Raw genomic sequence first — 22,622 nt, 5'->3', positions numbered from 1 at the left:
CGTATGTTGCACATTCAAAAACCTTGTATCCCCAGATTCCCTGAATGGAGCTGAATCACTTCGCGTTGGCCACGCCCACTTCCGCCTAGAAAGTTTGTTCGCAAAATCGCAAAAACTGGAAAACCTACTTTTTTGAACGCCTCCTTGGGATTTTGTCCGAACTGCGTGAAACTTGGCACGTACACTCTTCAGCTGGACCTGATCTAAAGTTAGCAAAAGAATTTTGCTCGGTCAAAAAATGCGCAAATTATTAACAAACAATTTTCTGTAGCTGGTTATAAAAATGTAAACTGTTTGGTATCTCGGGCAAACTAAATGCGATTGACACCAAATTTGAGATCCTTGGTTGCCATGAGACTGGGAAGGGATGAGCCGAATTTGGTGTATTTTGGCCACTAGGGGGTACTAAAATACGGGAAGTTTATACCTCTTAAACGGCTTCACCGATTTTTACGAAATGTGGTCGGTATGATGTAGGGTCAATCCTGAGGCCATATCTTGAAGGTGGTCATTACTGGTCAATGTGGGCGTGATTTAGTACAACAAATCCAAATTGGCACACATTCCGCCTTTTGCACTTCCAGTGCACTTCCCATTACAGCGTATACCACGGCTCAGACGTTGGCCTGTGTCCTCACTTTTGTCCCGAGCCCCATCATCCTTTGGGGCCAACTTCCGTGGGCTCTGCGGTGCGCTGGGTCCAAGTCACGGGGGGGGGGGCTTGGCCCCCGTAAATAACTGCTTGCAGTTCTAGTTATCAATTAAAATTATCATAGTTGATTAATGAAACTTAGGTTACTATGATTCATTAATGAACATGGGGCACCACCCTGAAGTCAGGGATCAATAATCAAATGACATACCTTTAGTCTCAAAGCCTGAAATTAATCAAATTGTCAATATTGTGAAAATATCAATAATTAGAGTGAGAGGGGAGATGTGAATCTGAGCACTGACCATTTCAAACAGCTGTTATTACAATATGAGATGTGCAAAATAATCACAGATGCTGCTCAGTTTTAATCAACAGTGTTTATTAAAGCCAAAAAACACAAATCACCTACTTTAACACAACTAGCAACATCAAAAATATAAGCAAGCCAACAATATAAATGGGTGGCGGTGTATATGTGTGTGTGGCAGGAAGTCCCTGGTAAAGACTACAAAGATGGCCACATTTGCCGGACCACAAATTATGTGACTTCCGAATCCCGAGGTGATGATTCAGATTAAATTGAATCATATACCTGGATATAGTCATCATCTCCTCCTCCTGATGATATAAAGTTCATCACCACTACTACAGTGTGTGTGTGTGTCCCTCCTACTGAGACACTGAGGAACCAGATGACCAGAACAAGAACCCAGGATAAAGTTCTTCAGTGAATGTGGTGTTGAAGGTGTGGAGGTGGATCAGTGAGTCAGAGACTCTGTAGAAGGACAGAGTGCCAGCAGGACAGTCCACATACACTGCTACTCTGTTAGAGCCAGAGGAGAAGGAGGAGGAGGAGAGGACTGTACTTCTGTTATTGTGCCAGACAGAGTAACGACCACCATCATCGGAGCAGTTCAGACTCCAGGACTGATCATTCCGTCCAAACCAACAGTCATCACTGTTTCCTCTCCTGCTGATTCCTCTGTAACTCACTGATATATCAACATCCCCTCTCCACTCGACCTCCCAGTAACAGCGACCAGTCAGACCATTTCTACACAGCAGCTGCCAGAAGTCAAACCTCTCTGGATGATCAGGATATGGCTGCTTCTCTCTCACACGTGTCACTGTCCTGTTGTTGTCAGACAGTTTGAGCTCTCTGTTTATTGTGTTTGTGTCCACTGTGAGTTCACAGACATCTGATGGAGAGAACAAGACACAATACAGCAGCAGTTTATCATCTAACACAGCTGATGGTTTATTAGTTGCTTTATTAACAGACTGACTGTTAATTAGATCAAAACTTCACAATGACTCATCTTTTTGGATCTTCTTTCAAACTGACAGTTGAATGCAGATACACAAGCTTTAGATTTAAACTACTTTAACATGTGCTGCCTTGTTTTCATCAATCAAAGTGAACACACACTTACACTTCTTCAGACCACCAGGTTTCAGCCACTGCTCTCCACCATGTTCCACCCTGGAGGAAGAAACAGAGTCAGAATGATCCTTCCAGGTCCTCTTCCACTGAGAACATTATCTCTTTGATTCCATGTTTCACAGTTGTCAGTTCAGCAACATTATCTAGCTCTCTTCACTGATAAATGGTCAATTTAAAAACATCCCTCATCATTACTATTGTCTGCACTGTCTCCTCTTTCACTGTCGAGCAGTTCAGTGAAAGTTTCAGTCATATCCACATCTTCTTATTACCTCATGTACATTTTAGATGAGTAGGTTGGAATGTTAATTTCTGAATGTTAAGTCATTATAAATGATAAAGAGCGGCTCCTCAAGTGAATGTGTTCACCTGCTGTATGACTGATAATGACTTATTATCCTATGATCAGAAAAACTCACTTTTCAGCCAAGAAGTGAGACCGATTTAAAAAAAACTCTTCAGATTTGTGTTAGTCCAGAGAACACTTCCAAAGGAAATTAAACATTTCAGTAGCAGGCACAAATGGGTTAATGGTCTTAAGAAAAAAACAGGATTTGGACGAGAGGCTGAAGAAATGAACAGGGCGAACACAGAGTCAGCAGGTGAGCTCCTCTCAGCTCCTTTAAATACAGCAGACAGAGTCAACAAACCAGAGGTGAAGACACAAATATACAACTCAACCAAAGAAATCTGCTTTTTACAGCTTCATTCATGTTTCAGGAAACTGACGCTTAATTTGTGTCTGCTGCAAATTTAGTTGTTGTTGACATCAGTGGTTACAGATGTTCTGTTCAGTTCAGACTGACGGACTCTGTGCTAGGGGTGGTTAATCAGCCCAATTTCCCGATTCGATTTCGATTATTGAAGTCTCGATTCGAATACAAATCGATTTTCGATTATTAATGATTATCGATTCGATTTTCAATTATTAATGATTATTGATCTTCCATTTAACATCAGTCAGCTGCTGTATTATTTTACTTCTCTTTTGAGTAACACCTCACAGCACCTTCAATATTGTATATATTGTAACTATAATATCCAAATTATTATTTTTTACTGTTTTAAATGCAGTCTTTCACTGTTAAAAGAAAGTTGCCAAGCTCAGCAGCCGGACTTCTGACATAATGAGCTGTATGGTCACATATGAGACTGTAGCTCTGGATGTCCAGGCATTGCAGGTTATTGCTACCCTGTGAGCAGAGTTGAGGGACTCTTGCACAGAAAGCCTTGTCTCCTTGTAAAGATTTGGAATCAATTTAAGTGTGAAAAAGCTCCGGGATGGAATAACATATCTTGGCTCCAGACTGTGGACCATGTAGCGGAAGCCAGTAAGAGGAGGACTCCAGTTTGTATTACAATTTAAAAAAAAATAAAAATAAAAAATCGATCTTTGGAAATGTAATAATCGATTCATAATCGATTATCGATTTTTTTCACTACCCCTACTCTGTACCGATGAAACTGTTTTCAACTGGAAATCAGCCAGACTAGTCAAAGAAACAGTTCTTTTTTTCTTTCTCTCATTCAGTTTCTGTGAAACACATCAGTTATTAACTGCAAGCAACTTGTTTTAATATTATTGAGTATTTTACATGTCGTGGCTGAAACTGTCGTTGTAACAGAAAGCTGTGAACACAATGTACAAGATAATTAGAACCTTCTGCTCTCTGCTCAGCTTTAGTCACATGCACACACTTCTACACACAATATGCCTCAACTACTAGTTCCTGTTGTGATGATTCAATAAAAAGAGTTTCTACCAGACACCTGACATGTAACACAATCCTCTTTCACACTGCCGTAAGCATGCGGGGATCCTGCGCCAATTCTCCGCACCCTCCTCTGTGTGAAAGTTTCAGATGTGGAGAGGGGGGAAATTTCGCTCCGGCGCTGATCCGCCTCTGGAGGTAGTATCAGGGCCGCATTATTGGTGAGCCGTCGCAGTGTGAACAGATAATCCGGAGGCGCGGAGCGGGGGCGTGTCGGTCTGACTGTCTGATAACTACACAGGTCCTTCACTCAACTAAATACAAATGAAATGAAATGTCCCACAAAGCAACGTTACAGGACCGAACAAAAGTAACGAAGTAACTGTAACTGTCTTTGGCAACTTACATGAGGAAAACAAATACCACAGCTGTACGTGGAGAAGTGTCTGTCCTCCTGCCTGTCCTACTGACTCTTCCTCATATTTCTGCCCAAAAAACAGCGTCTGTCACCGGCAAAAACACTTTAACTCACCAAGTGTTTGTGACGGAAATAAATCACCGCGACCGTCAGTCCTCTGGACCGAGACTTCAGGGAACTTTCCCCCAGAAAACAGCCTCCTTCCCGCGAGTGACAGAGTCAGACAGCGTCCTGTTTACTGATGGTGATTATGTATAATTATGTAATTTAGCACGAAAAACGTAACTTCGTCACTTTCCAGGATGTTTGGTGGGTCAGGATCTCAATCACGACACATTATAACAGCATCCATATGATTATAAACTGTCCATGGGTTTGGATTAACAGCGGAACACCTGGGGGAACACCTGGGGGAACACCGACGTCATCAACATGACGTGTACCGTCACGCCTCTTTAGGAGCCGCAGCGCCGGCTTTCTGTGTGAATTACACACGTGAAGGCGGAGATGCTTCGCTCTGTATGAATCACCATCGGCGGAGAATTGGCGAAACACCACTCCGGAGAAAATGCGGAGACGCTGTGTAAAAAGGGCTACAGTCACAGAATGGGGGCGGGACTTGATAAGCTTTGGCTTCTCCCGCTTTTCCCTTTCGGCCATGTGTGTTGTATTATTTGAACAATGATGAAATGTGATGCTTATGAATTGACATGTCCGAAACAAACAACATAAATAAATAAATAAATGTGAGAAAGTGGGAAGGGCAAAGAGAGGGAGAGAACGAAAAAAAAGTTCACAGGTAAAAAACTGCCCATCACCTGTTGTGTGTATTCCCTTCATGTCTATGAGATATTCCACAGATAAAGACATTCAAACTGTATTGAAACGATGGCATGATCTCCATATGACAGTCTAGAGGTCATTTTTAGGCCTATTTTTGCATAGAACTGCACGCACTGTGGTAAAAATAGGTGAGACTCAGAATCTCTATATGCCTCTGCAGCCTCGGTTGACAAGCAAGTGAGAAGCATGATTGACGCCGTTTTGCCTCACACACTGCTGACACAGCCAGGGTGTCCAGTCTAGTACTGTCTTCACTGATATCAGCAGTGCTGCTGGTTCAGACTGTGAACCAACACTCCTCAGCTTGTCAGTGTGACAGAGGAACAGTGTGTGAGTTCTTGTTGTCTGTTCGTACCTGAGAGTCTCCAGTCTCCACTCTGGATCCTTGAGTCCAGCCGACAGCAGCTTCACTCCCGAGTCTCCTGGATGATTATAGCTCAGGTCCAGCTCTCTCAAATGGGAGGGGTTGGATCTCAGAGCTGAGGCCAGAGAAGTACAGCCTTCCTCTGTGATCAGACAGCCTGATAGCCTGGACACACACACACACACACACACAATGATTTGTTTTGATCTCTTTGTCACTGTCTGTGTGAATTTTGAGTGCAATCTGCAGTTACCTATTCCTGACCACTCACGAGCAGCACAACAAGATGTGAAACAAAACACTGACATATCAACACAACTGACATTAAAGATAGGATCCACATACGTAAATCTATCCGACTGCTATACCTATAGAGGTAAAAACAAACTCAATTTGTAAACTGGGATAGAGTAATATCTAGATTTATTTGGGGAGGAAAACGCCCCAGAGTAAGGTACGAAACTCTCCAGCTACCAAAAGATAGGGGAGGTATGGGTCTCCCAAAACTAAAGGAATATTACCATGCAGCCCAATTTAGATCAATAGTATGTTGGTGTGGGCTGGACTACGTGGCTAAGTGGAAAGACATGGAAAAGGAATTTGCTGGGTACCCAATTCAGAGCATCATTGGAGATGAAGAAATCTACAAAAAAATACAGGGAAACATAGACCCAATTACCTCTTTCACTTTAGATCTATGGTTCAGAGTTGTCCAAAAATACAAGATAAAGGATATCAACCAACTAAAATGGCTGGCATTTGATAGTAGTTTCAAACCAAACGAATATGACAGGGCATTCGAAACATGGTTAACTAAGGGAATCACAGCATGGTGCACTTTAGAGGAGAAAGGGGAGCTGGAGAGTTTTCAAAATATGAAGGATAAATACGATCTGGGGAAACATGACTTTCATAGATATCTACAACTAAGGGATTATTACAAGAAGAAAATCAGAAGAGATCCCTCCATGGAAGTGTGGGGTGTAACTCAACTTCTAATCAAATCATACGCAGGAATTTCTTTTAGAATTATATCGGCATTATATAAAGCATTGACAGTAAATAAAAATTCAACAAAATATGTAAAAGAAAAATGGGAATCGGAACTCAGCATAGATATTACGGATCAACAATGGCAAGAGATGTGGAAAACACATCAAACCACCACCAGCTCACAGTCATGGAGGGAATTCTCGTGGAAAAACCTGATACGATTCTTTGTTACACCTAAAATAAAAAATAAATATTCAAAAACCAATTACTTGTGTTGGAAAGAATGTGGCGAATTAGAAGCAGGCCATGCTCATATTTTTTGGAAATGTAATAAAATTGTAAGGTTTTGGGGAATGGTACACAATGTCATTCAGAAGATACTGGGATATAATATCCCCATGAACTGTGAGACTCTGTACATGTGTAACCTGAATGAAGGACAAATACATATTGGAGATAGATATTTGGTAAAGATACTATTGATTGCGAGTAAGAAAGCTATAACTAGAAATTGGTGTAAGGTAGACCCACCTAACCAAGATCAGTGGATGGCAATTGTCAAGGAAATATACATAATGGAGAAGATGACATTTCGTATGAGACTACAAGAGGTACAGGGTGAACAAAAATGGGAGAAATGGACTATATACAAGAACTCAAACAGTGATAGACACGAGGACCTGGGAAACGAAGACTGAAATATTCAACAAAGTGACTCCCTTTACTGTTTGTTTTGTTTTGTTTTTTTGGGGGGGAGGGGGTATTATTGTTAGTGTTGTTCTTTCAGTGTTTGTAAATGAAAACAACATTAAAAACTGAAGTAAAAAAAAAAAAAAATCTATCCGACTGCTAATTCAATCCAGCTTTCAGTTTCTAAGCTTACTACACGAGAACACAATGCATTGCATGTAATGAGGTGGTCAATGTCAGGCAGAAAACAATAATAATGGAATTCATTTTGGAAATATTTTTGGCCAAATGTAAATCTGTCTCTGTCCTCCATCAGCCCACTGACTGTGGCTCACCTGCTCACCTTATTTAACATCATCTAGCCTTGCTGAGCGCATTCGAGTTAAAAAAAGTTTTCACTGTTGATAAGAGCTGAGTAAAGGTGAGTAGGCGAACCACAGTCACATGGCTGATGGATGACAGATAGAGATTTGGCCAATAATATTATTGTTGTGCTGTAAATAAACAAAAACACGAAGTAATCATCAGGAAAACATCCTCATACAAATTACATGAATCAAATCCATTGTCTTCAGAGGATTATTATGTGTAAAATGTAAAAAAGCTAAATCCTGACCTGAGAGTCTCCAGTTTACAGTGTGAGCTCTTCAGTCCAACAGACAGCTTCTTCACTCCTAAATCCTGCAGGTCGTTGTTACTCAGGTCCAGCTCTCTCAGACAAGATGACTTGGAGCTGAGAACTGATGAGAACTCATGACAGCAGTTTGTTGTAAGGCCGGTGTGATTTAAACTTAGAAAAAGAGAAAACAAAAATATTTTCTTTTTATGTTACAGTTTAGCAAATCTCTTCAGTATCAGTAAGCAGGAAACAATTTCTATATTAATGTAGTCTAAAACACTATTGTAAACCAAATAAATTAACTTATATAAATAGTTAACTTTTTTTGAGTAATTACAGTAGTTCTTTACATCTGACCCAAAAAAGTCTGTGAAAATTATTAGATAATCCTACCACAGGACACACTGTGCCAACAACTGAAACACGCTCATTGAAGTCACTTTACGTCACAATTACAGATGGAAAAAAAAGATGCTACAGGTTGCACTGCTCGAATGTGAGCTGTTCCCGGCTGGTGTAGCTGTAGAACAACAGTTACCTGCAATAGGCAGCTACAGTTCAATGAATTCAATGTGGCCATTAGATTTTCTCCAATAAAATACACACAATGATCAGACAGGGGTGGTGTTCTGTTCAAAGCTTAGAATCCCTATTTCTAATTTGTGATGTGTTCAAGCTAAGGTTGTTCTTTAGCACATAGCATGTGATCATTTTATTAAAAAAAATATGTATGTTTAATGCAAATGTTGGATTTGTTGGAAGTTTGTTGGGAAATACAGATAATCGCTTCTGGATATGAGACATTTAAAGGGAAACATCTGTTGTATGTTCACTGTAACATTTACGACATGAAAGAAAAGAGAACCACTCCCACTTTAAGTGTCCCACTATGTTTATAATTTGCATCAAAAATCACCACAAACACACCATTCATCTGGGTGTTCTTACCTAAGTGACTGAAGTTTGCAGTTAGCACTTTTAAGGCCATCAGAGATTCGCTTCAGTCCAGAGTCCTGCAGTCTATTCATGCTCAGGTCCAACTCCTCCAGACCAGAAGACTTCCAGCTGAGAACTGATGAAATAGGCTTACAACATCTGTCTGTGAGGTTACAGTTACTTAACCTAAAGAGAAAAACAAAATGACAGTCAACATTTTGCAAAAAGTCTCTCCTATATTTAAACACAACCAGTTTTAGAGCAGCTGGGTATCTTGAGGTTGAACACTTACAAAGCTGTCTTTGATACTTTGAGCACAGGCAGCAGCCTCTCCAGAACTTCATCTGATCTGGAGTATTTTTTCAGGTCGAAGAAATCCAGGTCTTCATTGGAACAAAGCAGCAGAAATGCCATAGCTGACCAATGTGAGGGTGAGAATTCACCAACATCTCCTGAGTTCTGGTACTGTTGGACTTGCTCTAGCAGAGACTGGTCACCCAACTCATTTAAACAGTGGAACAGATTGATAACTTTGTTAGTGTAGGACAATTTCTTATTCTTCAGCTTCGTGCGAATATAGGTGATTGTCTGCTTGTTTAGATGTCTTCCTCCGTCTCCAAATACTCCCTGAAGAAGCATCTGATTCTTTTCCTGTGAAAGACCAAGCAGGAAGCGCAGGAACAAGTCCCATTGTCCATGATCATTGTCTAAAGCCATATCCACTGCTCTCTTCTGGAGGAGATGGAAGGGAGGTTTCCTGTTTTCTGATGGCCCTTTCACACCTTCCTTGCTTGGAAGCAGATTCTTTCCGCTATCTATGAAGGTTTGTAACACATACAGAGCTGCAAGAAACTCCTGAACAGTTAAATGTATGAAAGAGTACATCACTTGTTTGTGAAGACCAGCTTCTTTTCTTATGAGCTGTGTACAAACTCCAGAATTGACAGCAGCTTCTGTCAGATCAATCTGACTTTTCAAGTCATCTTCATAGAATACTATGTTGCCCTTCTGCAGCTGTTCAAATGCCAGCTTTCCCAATTTCATGACCACATCTTTGTCTGTTTCATCCTTTTCATCATCCTTCTGATAATCCTTCTCATGTTTCCATTTTGTCTGGATGATCAAGAAGTGTGTGTACAGTTCAGTCACAGTCTTCGGTAGGTCACCTTCAGGGGTTTTTGTAAGGAGACTCAGGAGCACAGTGGCTGAAATCCAACAGAAGATTGGGATGTGGCACATGATGTACAGACTTCTTAACGGTTTTGACTGAAGATGATTGAGGATCTTCTGAGCCTTATCCTTGTCATGGACTTGCTTCTGAAAGTATTCCTCCTTTTGCTCATCATTAAAGCCTTGAACCTCGGTCATCCTGTCGATGAACTCGGAGGGAATCTTAGTGGCTGCTGCTGGTCTACTTGTGATCCAGACTGAGGCTTTGTGGAGCAGTTTCCCTTTGATTAAGTTGGTGAGTAGGCAGTCTAATGTTGTAGTGTCTGTAATTTTCCGGCACGTCTCATTGTTCTTAAAGTCCAGAGGCAGTCTGCTTTCATCCAAACCGTCAAGGATGAACAGAATACTTGAACTGTTGTAATCTGAGGTTTCTAAATCCGTCACTTCTTTAAAATAGTGACCTATTAACTTTGTCAGACTCCAACACTTATCTTGTATTAGATTCAGCTCTCTGAATGTCAAAAGAAATATGAAGTCAGTAGTCTGGTTGGCTGTTCCAGTTGCCCAGTCATGAGTGAATTTCTGAACAGCGACAGTTTTTCCAATCCCAGCGTTTCCCTTGGTCAGAACTCTCTGGGGAGGATTTTCCTCATTTGGTAACGGTTTAAAAATGTCATTGAGGTTGATTTTCTTCTGCTCACTCGAACTGCTTTTACATTCTAATTCAACAACTTCATGTTCACTATTAACCTCTCCACTCTCTCCTTCTGTGATGTAAAGCTCCGTATAGATCTTGTTCAAAGGAGTTGATGATCCATCTTTTTTTGTTCCTTGAAACAGATTCTTAGTTTGAGATTCAAGGTAAAATTTTAGATCAGCTTGGCACTTTTGGATGTTTCCTAAAAGATAAATGAGATCATAGTTACATGAATGACATTTATTTTCTCGTACTCTTCCAAGTTAGCAAATACTACAGATGTTTCTCATTTCAGAGGATGAAATTGCCATGGCTTTGAAGGTGCCACAATACAGCAGAAAAGGAGGGGGACATCTGTTCTATTCTATCTCCAGCTGATTTTGCATTAGCTGCAGTGGTCACCAACAACCACGAGGTGGGACATGTGAGCAATCTAGACGACAGTGAACAGGCCAGCAGTGTTGGGAAAGTTTACTTTTTACATGAACTAGTTCAAAGTTCAGTTCACAAATTTTAAAATGAACTAGTTCAGTTCATAGTTCATAATTCAAAATGAACTATTTTGGACATGTGGGGCGAACTTTTTCTGTCTTAGCAGAAGCCAACAACAGGACAAAATAAATGTAAAGAGAGACATAGTGGAGCCGTACATATTCCTGCTTTTTTGTCAATTGCCAATCACACCTATGATAAGTGTTAAATGATAAAATAAGGTGAATAAAATAAAAAGTAAGGGACATCCTGGATCTGTTTCTTCGCTCTTCATTTTTTTAATGTATTATAGAAGTATCGGATCGGTACTCGGTGTCAAATATACAGGTATGTTGTATGTTTTTATGTGTTTAAACAGCTGAATACCTTTGGTTTTGGTAGAAACATCAGTGGTCTCATCTGTTCTGTTTGGAGGTTGGTCTGAAACAGAAACATACCACATCTTTTGAAAAATCCTGAATCTTTAAAAGGTATTTTGGTGGCTACATTTCAAGCAAGCACAACATCAAGTATAAAAGTTTTTAATTTAATGTATTAATTCAGGGGGAACATTTACCTGTGTTGTTAATGGTGGTATTGTGGTTAATGGTGATATTAATGTCTCTTCCAACGTTTGCATTTGGCATCTGAGGAGTAAAGATGATACTTGAATGGTCTGCGTTGAGCATTGTGCTTCCCACTTGAGTTTCAGCTGTGAGAAAATAGACAAAATAATTAGGAACCATAACTCACTTTCCTTTTGTTACTGTCTGAACTATGTTAAGGGGGTTCACAGATTCTATTTTGTTAGAGCAGACTGACCTGAAATATTAAGAACAAATAAAGTCTAGTGAAGCCTCTTGGTGAGGCCAGTTGTTGAACCTCATATTCAGACAGAACAATGCAGATTCCACTCTGGTCATGTCACAGTGGACATTATATGGTACATGAATCTGAGCTTGTGTTGAAGCAACAGACATTTTTCAGCTTTTGTCCTTCACGAGAGGATAAAACAGTCCTGTAGATTTGGTCCTGCTTCATGTTATTTAGAAGAAAGAAAGCAGGCTGATGGAAACGCTACATGATTTTGAAAATCATAAATAAATAGCTATGCTAGTAGCTTGGCTGCTCCCCAACACTGACTGTAATTCATTTTTAGATGATGATGAAAAACTACAATAACACCTTCCAATATGATGCAATCCAATACTAAGACAGAACAATGGTGAGGAAATTCTGCCTGACTAAAAACAACCTGAACACTTCAGCCCCCCAACATTATGTCACATGTTAAACTTTTGACATGAAAGCTTTTCATTCAAAGGAGAGCTGACCATGAAGTTAGCAGTACGACTACCAGGACCTGAACCTGAGAACTGAGGGAGAAGTTCTTATCTGTTACATTATTTACTTGTTTATACATGTAATTGTATTGATGTATGTTTTTCACAAGCTCACATTCGGCGATACAGACACACAAACTGCATAATTATTTCTGAGCATCTTTCCACAAACTGTTTGTTTTAGAGCAAGTACACAAGTACATAAATCAGTGATACTTAATGAGGAAAGTAAGAAACCATCTTACCACCTCGTGATGTTTTTGGATCCACCGCCCGGCTGGTTGTTGACCCATTTCCATCTCTGAATTCCTTCACTGACTCCTCCTCTGACTTTAGAAGTAAAGAAAAAATAAAGATAAATACAAGGAACTAAAATTAAATTAGATTTCATGTCACAAAACACTTCTGAAGGACAGAGGTTTGATTTGGATATTAGTGGTGACATAAAAGCATCATCTAGAACATTATTTTATAAATGTGGTAGAAACAGAAACACTCGTAAAGGGTTTTTTTTACACAAAACTTGAACAATATGAACAATGAGGGAAACATGTATAGCTTTGTTTAGTATTATTATTACTATTATTGCTGATTCTACACATTAAAAATGAAAAGACTTACACTTTGACTTGTTGTACAGTCATCCTGACAGTCGGCGTTTCTTCTTTTGGCTTCCATCCTGACTGTAGGCAGAATGGTTCAGGTTCTGTTCTGGTGCACAAACCCTGGACACTGAAGCATCTTGTTGAACTCTCTCACAGTCCAGTTCACTGCAGACTGACTGTTAACTTGAGACTAACAAGGAAACACAAACAGAATATTTATTCAAACATGTTTTAGGTCATAAATGTGTTGAATTTACAGTGTCTGTAAAAGGAGGGAACACTGTATTCAGTAGTTTGAAATTTACTGAGGGTACTGCAGTATTTCTCATCATTCAATATACAGACCTCTGATTGGTTCTAATATTGTGATTATTTGTTATCTTTATTATCTGAGGCCCTTTGTAACAGCTGCACATAAAATCTGACTAATAATTCTGAAAACTTTCTTAGTGTGAGTCCTCTCATGTATTGTGTCTTTAACTATCAGAGTTTAAACATCAGCACTGACTGTTCATATGATGAATGGCTGATTCAAGCAGCAGACAGACTTCACACAAGTCAGGATCTGTTAATGTTTTCTTCACTTGATCCAAACTGGCTCCTCTGTGTTCAGTATTTCTCTCAGCTTCAGACATAGTTGTTCATATCACAGCATCAGGAATACAATCTACAAGACAAAGCTCACTGTAAAAGATCCCTGACACCACAGTGGTTATAAACAGTCAGAAAGATTAAAAACAGGAATGGGCTGCTGTCTTACCGGTGTTTTGGATTAACACAGGACTATAGCCTGTCTTTCTAAAACGGAGGAGTAATCTTCCTCCTTTTCCAAAAGCCGCCTCTGAGGTAGGCGTAAACATGTGACATGACGTGAAGCTCGAAGTTGGGCTGTGAACAACAAGCTGCCGCTACAACAACAAGCTAAAACAACCAAACAGCTACAGAGACTGAGGAGACGCTAGCATCTCCTGGATCTCAGCGGCTGTCCAGTTGTTCATCTTAATGTCCACGGATGAAGTGATGGACTGACTGCTGTGATCAGCTGTTTCCTGGTTTTAAAACTCCTGTGGGTTGCACAACAGTGCAGGTCATCCACACCTCCGCCCACCTCACGCAGAGGCCGGCACATTGCCACCTCGCAGAACAAAACAGACCCCCAATTTGCCAGCCTCTGTTTAAAACCGCAGAAAAAATAAAATATGGGACTCAAACTTAGACTAATTGAGGGAAAAAGCAGCCTGTCACGTGATAATCAATCCACTCACTGACGGCATAGCCTCACATCATAAGCACAGACACCTTTTGGGCACAGAAGGTGGCCAGGTCAACTTGTGACCACAATGTCAATGCATCGAAAATATAATCAATGTATGTTTTCATCTGTGAGATTATGTTATAGGCCCCTTTACATGTGTAGGAATGACAATCTTGCTGCCCAAAAGATGCAACAACTGGACAATACCAAAATTTATGAAAACTGTCCTCCTCTTAATCTGCTCAAAATCTAAGATACACTCAGTTATTTTCCATCATTCAAGCATTTTATTTCATTTTACTTCATTATAGAAGGTTTTTACCAATATTCTTTTGGAAAATCTAATTTGTGTTATAAATAACCGTACAGACACAGTGAACAAACACTGCGGCCACAAGTTGATCTGGCCTCCTCCTGTGACCCAAAGGGGGCTGTGTGTCCGCTGTGAGGAGTGAAATAGGTGATACCGCGAGTCACCTGAGTGATCTGACTGGCATAGTGGATTGATTACCGTGCTGGTGTTTTTTTTCCCTCAGTGAATGTGAGTTCAAGTCCTGTAATTCTTTTTTCTTTTTCTTTTGTTTAAAAGGGCTCCATAGTTCCTCTATGTGATGCGTGTTTACTCAAACAGGGAGAAGAGACGAGTATGTGTATTTAATAAAGGTTTATTAGAGATACACATTCACAGGAAGAGCAGCTCTCCTTTTTCCAGTTTATAACGTCTTCCGTAACAACCAGCAACTTTGATACAGCGACAGAGGGTTAGACACGTTTAATCAAACAGGAGCCCGAACACGTATCAGGTATGTTTGCACAGAGAAAACCTTAACAAAGAGGCAGATCAGAGGACAGTTACGTCTTCTCTTCCCGTTTTCAACATCTGTTGTAGCTACGGCGACCACAGATGCATTCGGCTGACGGTCGCCAGTTAACATAGACCCGTGTTAATCCCAAACACCGGACTGAACTTGTGCCTGAGCAGAAGCTGAAATCTGGAAACTGGTTCTCAGCTCTGCACTCGTTCACCCAGATTCTCTAACCTGAGATGTACAATAAAACATAACTGGGAAGACATTTCAAGAGTCTGAAAACAGAAGACAAAACACAGTTTCATACTGTAGTTAGTCACTATTAGAGTTTGAAATCAACAACAAACCTCAGAGGCTGCTTCCTGGTCTTTGTTCAAACTACGTTAATCTCTGGCATGTGAGGAAGGATTCCTGCTCTGTTAACAGGAAGTCCTTCTTTTCAGTATGAAGTTCAGAATAAAGGTAACTCAGTCAATGTGACGTGAGCGACATCTGCTGGTGACAAAGCTGCAGTGCAGTCAGACAAGGCAGACACAAGCTGCTTCTTTTCCTTAGACTGTTGTCCTCAGCTAACTTTTACAAAAAGCTGCCATTTCATTTGCAGTGTTGAGACGACTGAGACGGAATGAAGGAATACAGGCAAAGGATGATTAAGAGAAGGAAAGGAAGCAACAGGAAAGGAAAGGAAGTGGCACAGAGTTAAAGGACAAGCTGGAAAAAGTAAAAGAAGTGAAACCACACGACAACATTACCTCACAATTTCATTGTGTTGTTCATGATATGTCTCAGCAATAAAAATGTAACCTTCCTGTATGCATGACTTTTTTTCTGCCATGTTATCATTTATATAAGATTATCAAAAAGAAATTGAAGCCTGCTTCTCATCCTCATGGAAGGACTGGAGAACACCACCAACCACCCAAGAGTAAGAAAAACATTGTACTTACCGAGGTAACAGCCAGCATCGTGACCACGGCCACATCAGCAGAACTTGCTCTTGAGATCTTGACTTAATTATCTGTTCCTCTGTGAAAAACTACCGGTGAATGTAGCCTGAACGGTCTGCGTTGTGTTCTGTGCACAATAACACGGGACGCAGGGTGGTTTCACACTGAAGCTTTACTCCTGTATGATAGTGACATGAAACATATGGATGTGAGTGAGACAGTCATCCTCTCCACAAAATACCAAACACAAAAATAATAAAATAAATTTAGCATGTAGGCTATTACATGGAGAGTGCATTAGCACATGCACACCACAAAAAACACCCACATTCACTCGCGCACAAACAGGAAGAAATTGCAGGAAAATAACTTTCTTTCTCTTGCTCAAAACGGCCCCCAAATTAGCTTTAAAAACTCAATAACATAACTGTTATGTCAGGAACAGAATGACCGGGAAAGGGAGCTACACGCGTCATATCCGCAGACTTTCAAAATAAAAGCTCAGGTTTGTAAAAATGAAGGGAAATAAGAAAATAAAACCACAAAAATTTGAGTAATCCATATTACAAGTAAAAAGATGCTAAAGCACATCATGTGATGGATTTGGGTGAAATCAATAATAATAAAATAAAATAAAATACCAAAATGTTTCGTTTCCTTTTTCTATCTGTTACACTCAGATCAAATAATTTAAATTCACACAATGTAATTTCTGCCTTGACTGGTCTGTCAATTAAAACAATGAAGAAAAAGTTAAAGTAGGGTAGTATCATGGGAGTTGTTGTCTTCAGATGAAAAATATCTGACGTGACTCAGACACAAATGTTGATGAATTCAGTCAGAGGTTGACCTGACTTCAAACCCTCGCTGCGTGCTGTTGTTTGCCAACGTTAGCTTACGGCTGTTTTGGGCGACGCACAAGTGACACCACGGTCAAACTCACAATGCAGGTGGTGAACACATCAATCAACAAATAAACTGCAGATGAAGGTGGCTTAAAGTTTTCTTCTTGTTACGTTCTCCTCTGACTTTCTTCCTCACTCTTTGACTCTCTCCTGAAGTTACAACAACAGGCGATCAGATGAAACGTTACCTTGAGTAAACTTGTGGAGTTAGGGTTAGGTGGAGTCTCTGGTTTCAACATTGTGGGAAACATTTGGGATTAAGTAAGAACACAACTCATCAACATGAAGAACAAAGGTCAAGTTGTTTTAGACATTTAGGGGACACTAAAAAATGATGGACACGTTCAACATGTGTGAATTTGTGCCTTGTTGTCCTGATTATCCTCTTTTTTTTAAACTGTATATTCATTCAGATTTTACAAAAGGGTATAAGACATATAATACATATAAACCACAAAAATCCCTAAGAAAGCAAAATAAGAAAAGACAAACAAACAAACAAACAAGCAAACAAGGACAGAGCTGGTTGTACATTACGATGACAATGCTATTGCATCATAACTACATATCTCAACATAGATGCATAGATCAATCTCTTAGCAATTATCACTCCATACATAGCCGCCCCCTCCCTCTGGAACGCCCTCCCCAAACACATCCGTGACTGTTCTAACCCATCCACCTTCAAATCATTACTCAAGACCCACCTTTTTAAATCTGCTTTTAACCTGCAACAGTAGCTGTCTTTCTCTGTGCCCCCCATCAGTTTTTGTAATCACAAACACACACAGTTATTTGCACATTGTTTATTTGTCCTTATATGTACTTTTCATTTATTTCTCTATGTATTTTTCCTCTGTTTTTGGTTTTATCTAAAGCGTCTTTGAGAGCTGTAAAAGCGCTGTATAAATAAAATGTAATATTATTATTATTATTATTACATAAAAGTATTTTGCACAGAGCAGCCTTGGTTCCGCAGGGACAGAGAATATCCAAACAGTGCATTGTTGGGATCAGGTTTAAACTCACTGCCATACATTTCAGAGAACCACTTGAATATTTCACTCCAAAAATTATACAAGTTTGGACATGTCCAGAAAGGGTGGGCAAAAGAGCCCTCAGCAGACTTACATCGATCACATAAGGGAGAAATAGTAGGGTAAATTCTATGTAACTTAGTTTTTGACTAGTGAAGCCTATACCTTAAATTGAATTAACTGATGTCTGACATCCATAGAGCTGGATCGGATTCTGCTAAGGCTCTCCCCCCAAACAATATCATCCATCTGTATCCCCAACTCCTCCTCCCATGCTGGCTTAGAAGAATTTGTGTCAAAATTAGTCTGTTCAGAAAATGACTGAACACAATCAAACTTTTTTAATCTGGTGGGCCCAGCAAGAGCATATAACACCTTTTTCCTTCAGGGAGATGCTCAAAGTTAGACATGCTCTGGCAAACATAATTCCTAATAAATACCTAAAAAAATGTGTTGATGGAATAGAGAACCTTTCTTTTAATTGGGAGAATGCAGCAAACCTTCAGCTGTCAAATGTTGCATCTGAGAGAGATTGAAGAAATGCGTGATTACGGTAAACTGGGCTTTGGTCTACTGGAAGGATGGTTATACAACGGAGGTCTCAAGTGATACTCCTGCTTGGGTTGCCATTGAAAAGAAAAGCATCATAAATAGTTCACTTCCAGCACTCCTCTTTTCAGCACCTGGTCTGCCCACAAACACAAAGCTGCACAACAGAATTATTTTGAACAGCTTAAAAATTTGGCAGCAAATTAGAAAGAACTGTAGATTGCAGACACCACCATCCATGCTCCAGTTTACCGTAAAGGGGGAGGGTGCGCCATCTCTCTATGTCTTCCTTCCTTCCTTCCTTCCTTCAGGAAATTCAATTTAAAGATTAATTTAGGATCTTTTGGCAAAACTACCCCCAAATACTTCTGTTTATCAGTAATTTTGAATGGGAGGTTATGCAGAAAGTTGACATCCAGATCTCCACCTAGAGGCATAAATTCGCTCTTCTGCCAGTTAATGGTATAACCAGTAACTTCACCAAAAGACCTTATAAGATCCAGTAAAATGGGGATGGACTGCGCAGGTCGAGACATAAAAATTACCACGTCATCTGCGTACAGCGAAAGATGGTGATCCACATTCCCTAGACATACAGGTTTAAGAGCAGAGTGTTGCCTGATGCTAATAGCAGGCTCGATCGTAATTGCAAAGAGCAATGGGCTAAGAGGGCAGCCCTGGCGTGTCCCTCTGTGTAATGAAAAAGGAATTTACCTTTCTTGATTAGTTAGAATGCAAGAAGTGGCCGTATAATGTTTTAATCCATGAGATAAACTGTGAACCAAATCCAAATACCTCCAACACTCTCCACGTATACTGCCACTCCAACTGGTCAAATGCTTTTTCCGCATCTAAACAAAGTGCAGCTACTTCATGGCCCCCTACGTATTTATGATATATTATGTTCATTAGCCTTCTAACATTAAAAAAAGAAAATCTACCAGGGATAAATCCAGTCTGGTCAGTGTGGATAATGGTGGCATGTACTGATTCAACCTGTTTGCTAATAATTTAGTTAAAATCTAAAGTCTGTATTCAGCAAAGCAATAAGACGGAAAGATGAGGGATCTGTCTCATCCCTACCCTCTTTTAATATCAGTGAGATACTATCGCCTCTCTAGCTGCACTGCTCAGTTTTGGAAGGGTAAGATGTTCCATCCAGTAAGAGATGTTCCCCTTAGCTTTTGATGTATATAACTGTTGGTAGTATTCTCTGAAGTGCTCATTTATACCCCCAGGATCAGTGATCATCTCTCCAGTTTTTGATCTGATTTGATATATGGCCCTGCTGGCTTGTAAACCTCTCAGCTGTATGGGCAACTAGTTTCTGGGGCTTATCCCCAAATTCAAAATATTTTTGTCTTAATCTAAACAACTGGTCGCTTACTTGGTCAGATAAAATGCTATTATATTAATATTTCAGCTTGAGAATGCTTTGCAAGGTGAAAGGGTCAGAGGCCAATTTATAGATTGTTTCCAATTGTGTTAGCTCCTTTTCAATTTCCAAAAGCCGTTTTCGTTTTTCTTTTTTCAATGAGGATTCAAATGAAATTATACTTCCCCTGATTACAACCTTAAAAGTTTCCTACAAAGTTGAATCTGTTACTTCTGCGTTGTCATTAGATTCCATAAACATACTGATCAAATGACGAATCAGAAAGCAGTGAAGGATGAAATCGCGATCTATACTGCTGCTGCTTATGGTTAAGATTTAGAACCAATGAGACAGGGGAGTGATCAGAAATTACAATATTATGATATTTGGTAGAGATTACATTTGATATCAAATTGGAATCTAGTAAGAAATAATCAATTCTTGAGGAAGATGTATGTCTTTGTGAGAAAAATGAATAATCTCTGGCTGTGGGATGTTGAAGCCTCCATATATCCACTAGATTCATGGAGGCTACCAGGTTATGTAAAACCTTGGAAGTAGCCGAAGGTAACTGATTTGTCTGGGTCAACTGTTCAAAAAATGATCAAGCACGCAATTTAAATCACCGCCTACTATCACATACATATCAGAAAGACTAGGGATCAAGTTAAATAATTTACTAAAGAAATCAGGGTCATCAAAATTTGGGCCATACACATTCAAAAGTGTAACATGAAATGAGTATATTTGACCTGTTACCAAGATATATCTGCCATTTGGGTTGAATCACTAATTAAAATCGCCACACCCCGGGCTTTACTGGAGAATGTAGATTGAAATACGGCTTAATATGCATTTCCTGTAAGAATAAAATGTCTGCGGACAGAGATTTCAAATGGGAGAAAACCTTTGCTCGTTTAAGAACATGGCCCAACCCACGGACATTCCAGCTGGCAAATGTAATGCCACCACCTCGCGGAGAGATACTAGGATGCATCTTTAATCAAAGTAATAACGAACTGCACACATGACGCCCCAGCAAAATAAACACAAAAACATAAAGTGAAACACTTCACCCTGAACGTTGGGAACATTGCCCCCTTCCCCCCGTCCCACTTTCCCAGACAAAGTGAGAACACGATCCTCACAAACTCACATGGAGGCAGCCGGACTATAGGAAACGCTAACTTACAATTTAACTATGCTAACATAAGGCACATAGTGCTCCCTCTCCAATAATCCAAAATGATTGAACATGTTCATGAAAATGTCCTGACCTACGCCATTAGTTAAGAGTCACATACCAAATGGTACTTGTCCGCCAGTGGACGAGTTATGTTTAGGATAAAATCTCAGCAAAAGCCATTGCTTCTTGTGGGGAAGAGAATACTTTCTCCGAATCATTCAAAGTGACCTGGAGCCGTGCCGGATAGGCGAAGCCAATTCTCGCGCTGGCATCTTTGAGCCTCTTTCGGACATCATCAAACGCCTGTCGCTGCTTCATATGCATCTGTGCTGGAAAGTCAGGAAAGATGTGGATTTCTTTGCCCCTGTTAGGCAGAGGAAACTGTCGACGAGCCAGCTGTAGTATCTTTTCTTTCTTTGGGAAGTGATGAATCTGGGCAATCATTACGCGCGGTCAGACATTTCCATCAGATGGCAGCCTCCTGAGGCGGTGAGCTCAATCCACTACAATTGGCTTGGGGAAGTTGCTAGCATTCAGCAGCTCCGGGAGAAACTCCGTCAGGAACTCCGTCAGGCGTCCATTCTCGATCTTCTCGGGTAAGCAGACAATTTTGATATTCTGACGTCTTGGGCGAGCTTCTAGATCAATCACTTTACAGCTGAGTGCTTCATTCTCCGCACGCATTTTCATGCATGTCTGTTCGAGACTGGAGAGGCGGCGGTCGAAGCTAGAGTTAGCATCTTCAATTTCTGTCATACGGTTCCCCAGACTCAGCAGAGACGCCTGGGTCGACGCCAAAGTTGCATCTAGCATATCGAATCGTTCAGTCATGGTCCTGCTCATATTCTGAATCCCCAAGAGTACATTTGTTGGCTCAGACCCAGCGACTGGGTCTGGTGATGCCTCATGCTCAGCTAGCTCTGATAACACTTCAGCCACTCGAGGATCCTTGTCTGGCTGTTTTCCTTGTTCTGGTTTAGGTGGAATGGTGGTTTTTGGTAGTTTTGGCATCCTTAATCTTCCAAAAGACGGTAATAAAAAAGAGTTGTCGGCTGAACATGTAAATATTGAAATAATGACCGAATAATTCTGAACTTGGAGAGGAGCTCCGGAGAAACGCGTCTATTCCATATGGTGCTCACTAGTGCCCCCCTGGAGCACCAAATTCTAATCAGTTCATCTTTGAGTCCAAATCTGTAGAAATTCCCTCGAGGTGTTTATCAGATCTTGTGTTCACAAGAACGGAACAAAATGACGGAAAACCCTCAAACATGACGCCTCTGGCCACGACTGTCTCCAGCTCAGAGGCATGAAAATAAATGTACAGTCAAATTTTCACATCGAGAAATTTGTGTTTGCAAACACTTAATTCACATATTCAGGCGAAGTGAAAATATTCAACTTTCAATGACAAAATGTTTGTCAGGTGACAGCTGCCCTTGTCTCATCCTCGGCAAAACAACTGAAGCAGCTGGAGACTTGATTTAAAACAGAGAAACAAGCAAAGAAACATCAGATGTCTCCATACAGCTCGTCTGCTGTGATGTCTGTAATGTAAAGTGATGTGAAAAGACATTATTTCAATCAGGAGAGACACGA

General features: G+C 40.3%; 1 protein-coding gene across 5 annotated transcripts; it reads right to left on the bottom strand.

Moving 5' to 3' along the window:
* Nucleotides 1-1,013: 1,013 nt before the first annotated feature.
* On the bottom strand, nt 1,014-16,439 carry LOC115574083 (NACHT, LRR and PYD domains-containing protein 3-like). Of its 5 annotated transcripts, none has more exons than XM_030405436.1 (12): nt 16,300-16,439; nt 15,972-16,149; nt 12,977-13,150; nt 12,601-12,685; nt 11,590-11,724; nt 11,400-11,453; nt 8,967-10,743; nt 8,687-8,860; nt 7,736-7,909; nt 5,428-5,601; nt 2,089-2,138; nt 1,014-1,854 (listed from the first exon to the last, which is right to left on the bottom strand). In XM_030405436.1, the coding sequence occupies exons 3-12, from the start codon at nt 13,031-13,033 to the stop codon at nt 1,325-1,327; spliced, it is 3,210 nt and encodes a 1,069-aa protein (XP_030261296.1). In that variant the 5' UTR covers nt 13,034-13,150; nt 15,972-16,149; nt 16,300-16,439; the 3' UTR covers nt 1,014-1,324. The 5 variants fall into 5 exon arrangements, with proteins under 5 accessions (XP_030261296.1, XP_030261382.1, XP_030261551.1 ...); XM_030405522.1 differs by having other exon boundaries at nt 16,400-16,429; XM_030405691.1 differs by lacking the exons at nt 15,972-16,149; nt 16,300-16,439 and adding an exon at nt 15,372-15,530 and having other exon boundaries at nt 12,604-12,685.
* Nucleotides 16,440-22,622: the final 6,183 nt, after the last annotated feature.

Source organism: Sparus aurata, chromosome 1 (assembly GCF_900880675.1).
Source record: "Sparus aurata chromosome 1, fSpaAur1.1, whole genome shotgun sequence".
Lineage (NCBI taxonomy): Eukaryota > Metazoa > Chordata > Actinopteri > Spariformes > Sparidae > Sparus > Sparus aurata.
Note: the sequence above shows the minus strand (reverse complement) of the source record. Positions and strands in the feature narration are given on the sequence as shown.

Coding starts and splice junctions, on each gene's coding strand:
- LOC115574083 (XM_030405436.1), bottom strand. CDS start 13,033: ATGGAAGCCAAAAGAAGAAACGCCGACTGTCAGGATGACTGTACAACA. Junction 11,454..11,589: donor TACCACCATTAACAACACAG/GTAAATGTTCCC, acceptor TTTCTGTTTCAG/ACCAACCTCCAAACAGAACA. Junction 2,139..5,427: donor TGGAGACTGGAGACTCTCAG/GTACGAACAGAC, acceptor TTCTTCCTCCAG/GGTGGAACATGGTGGAGAGC.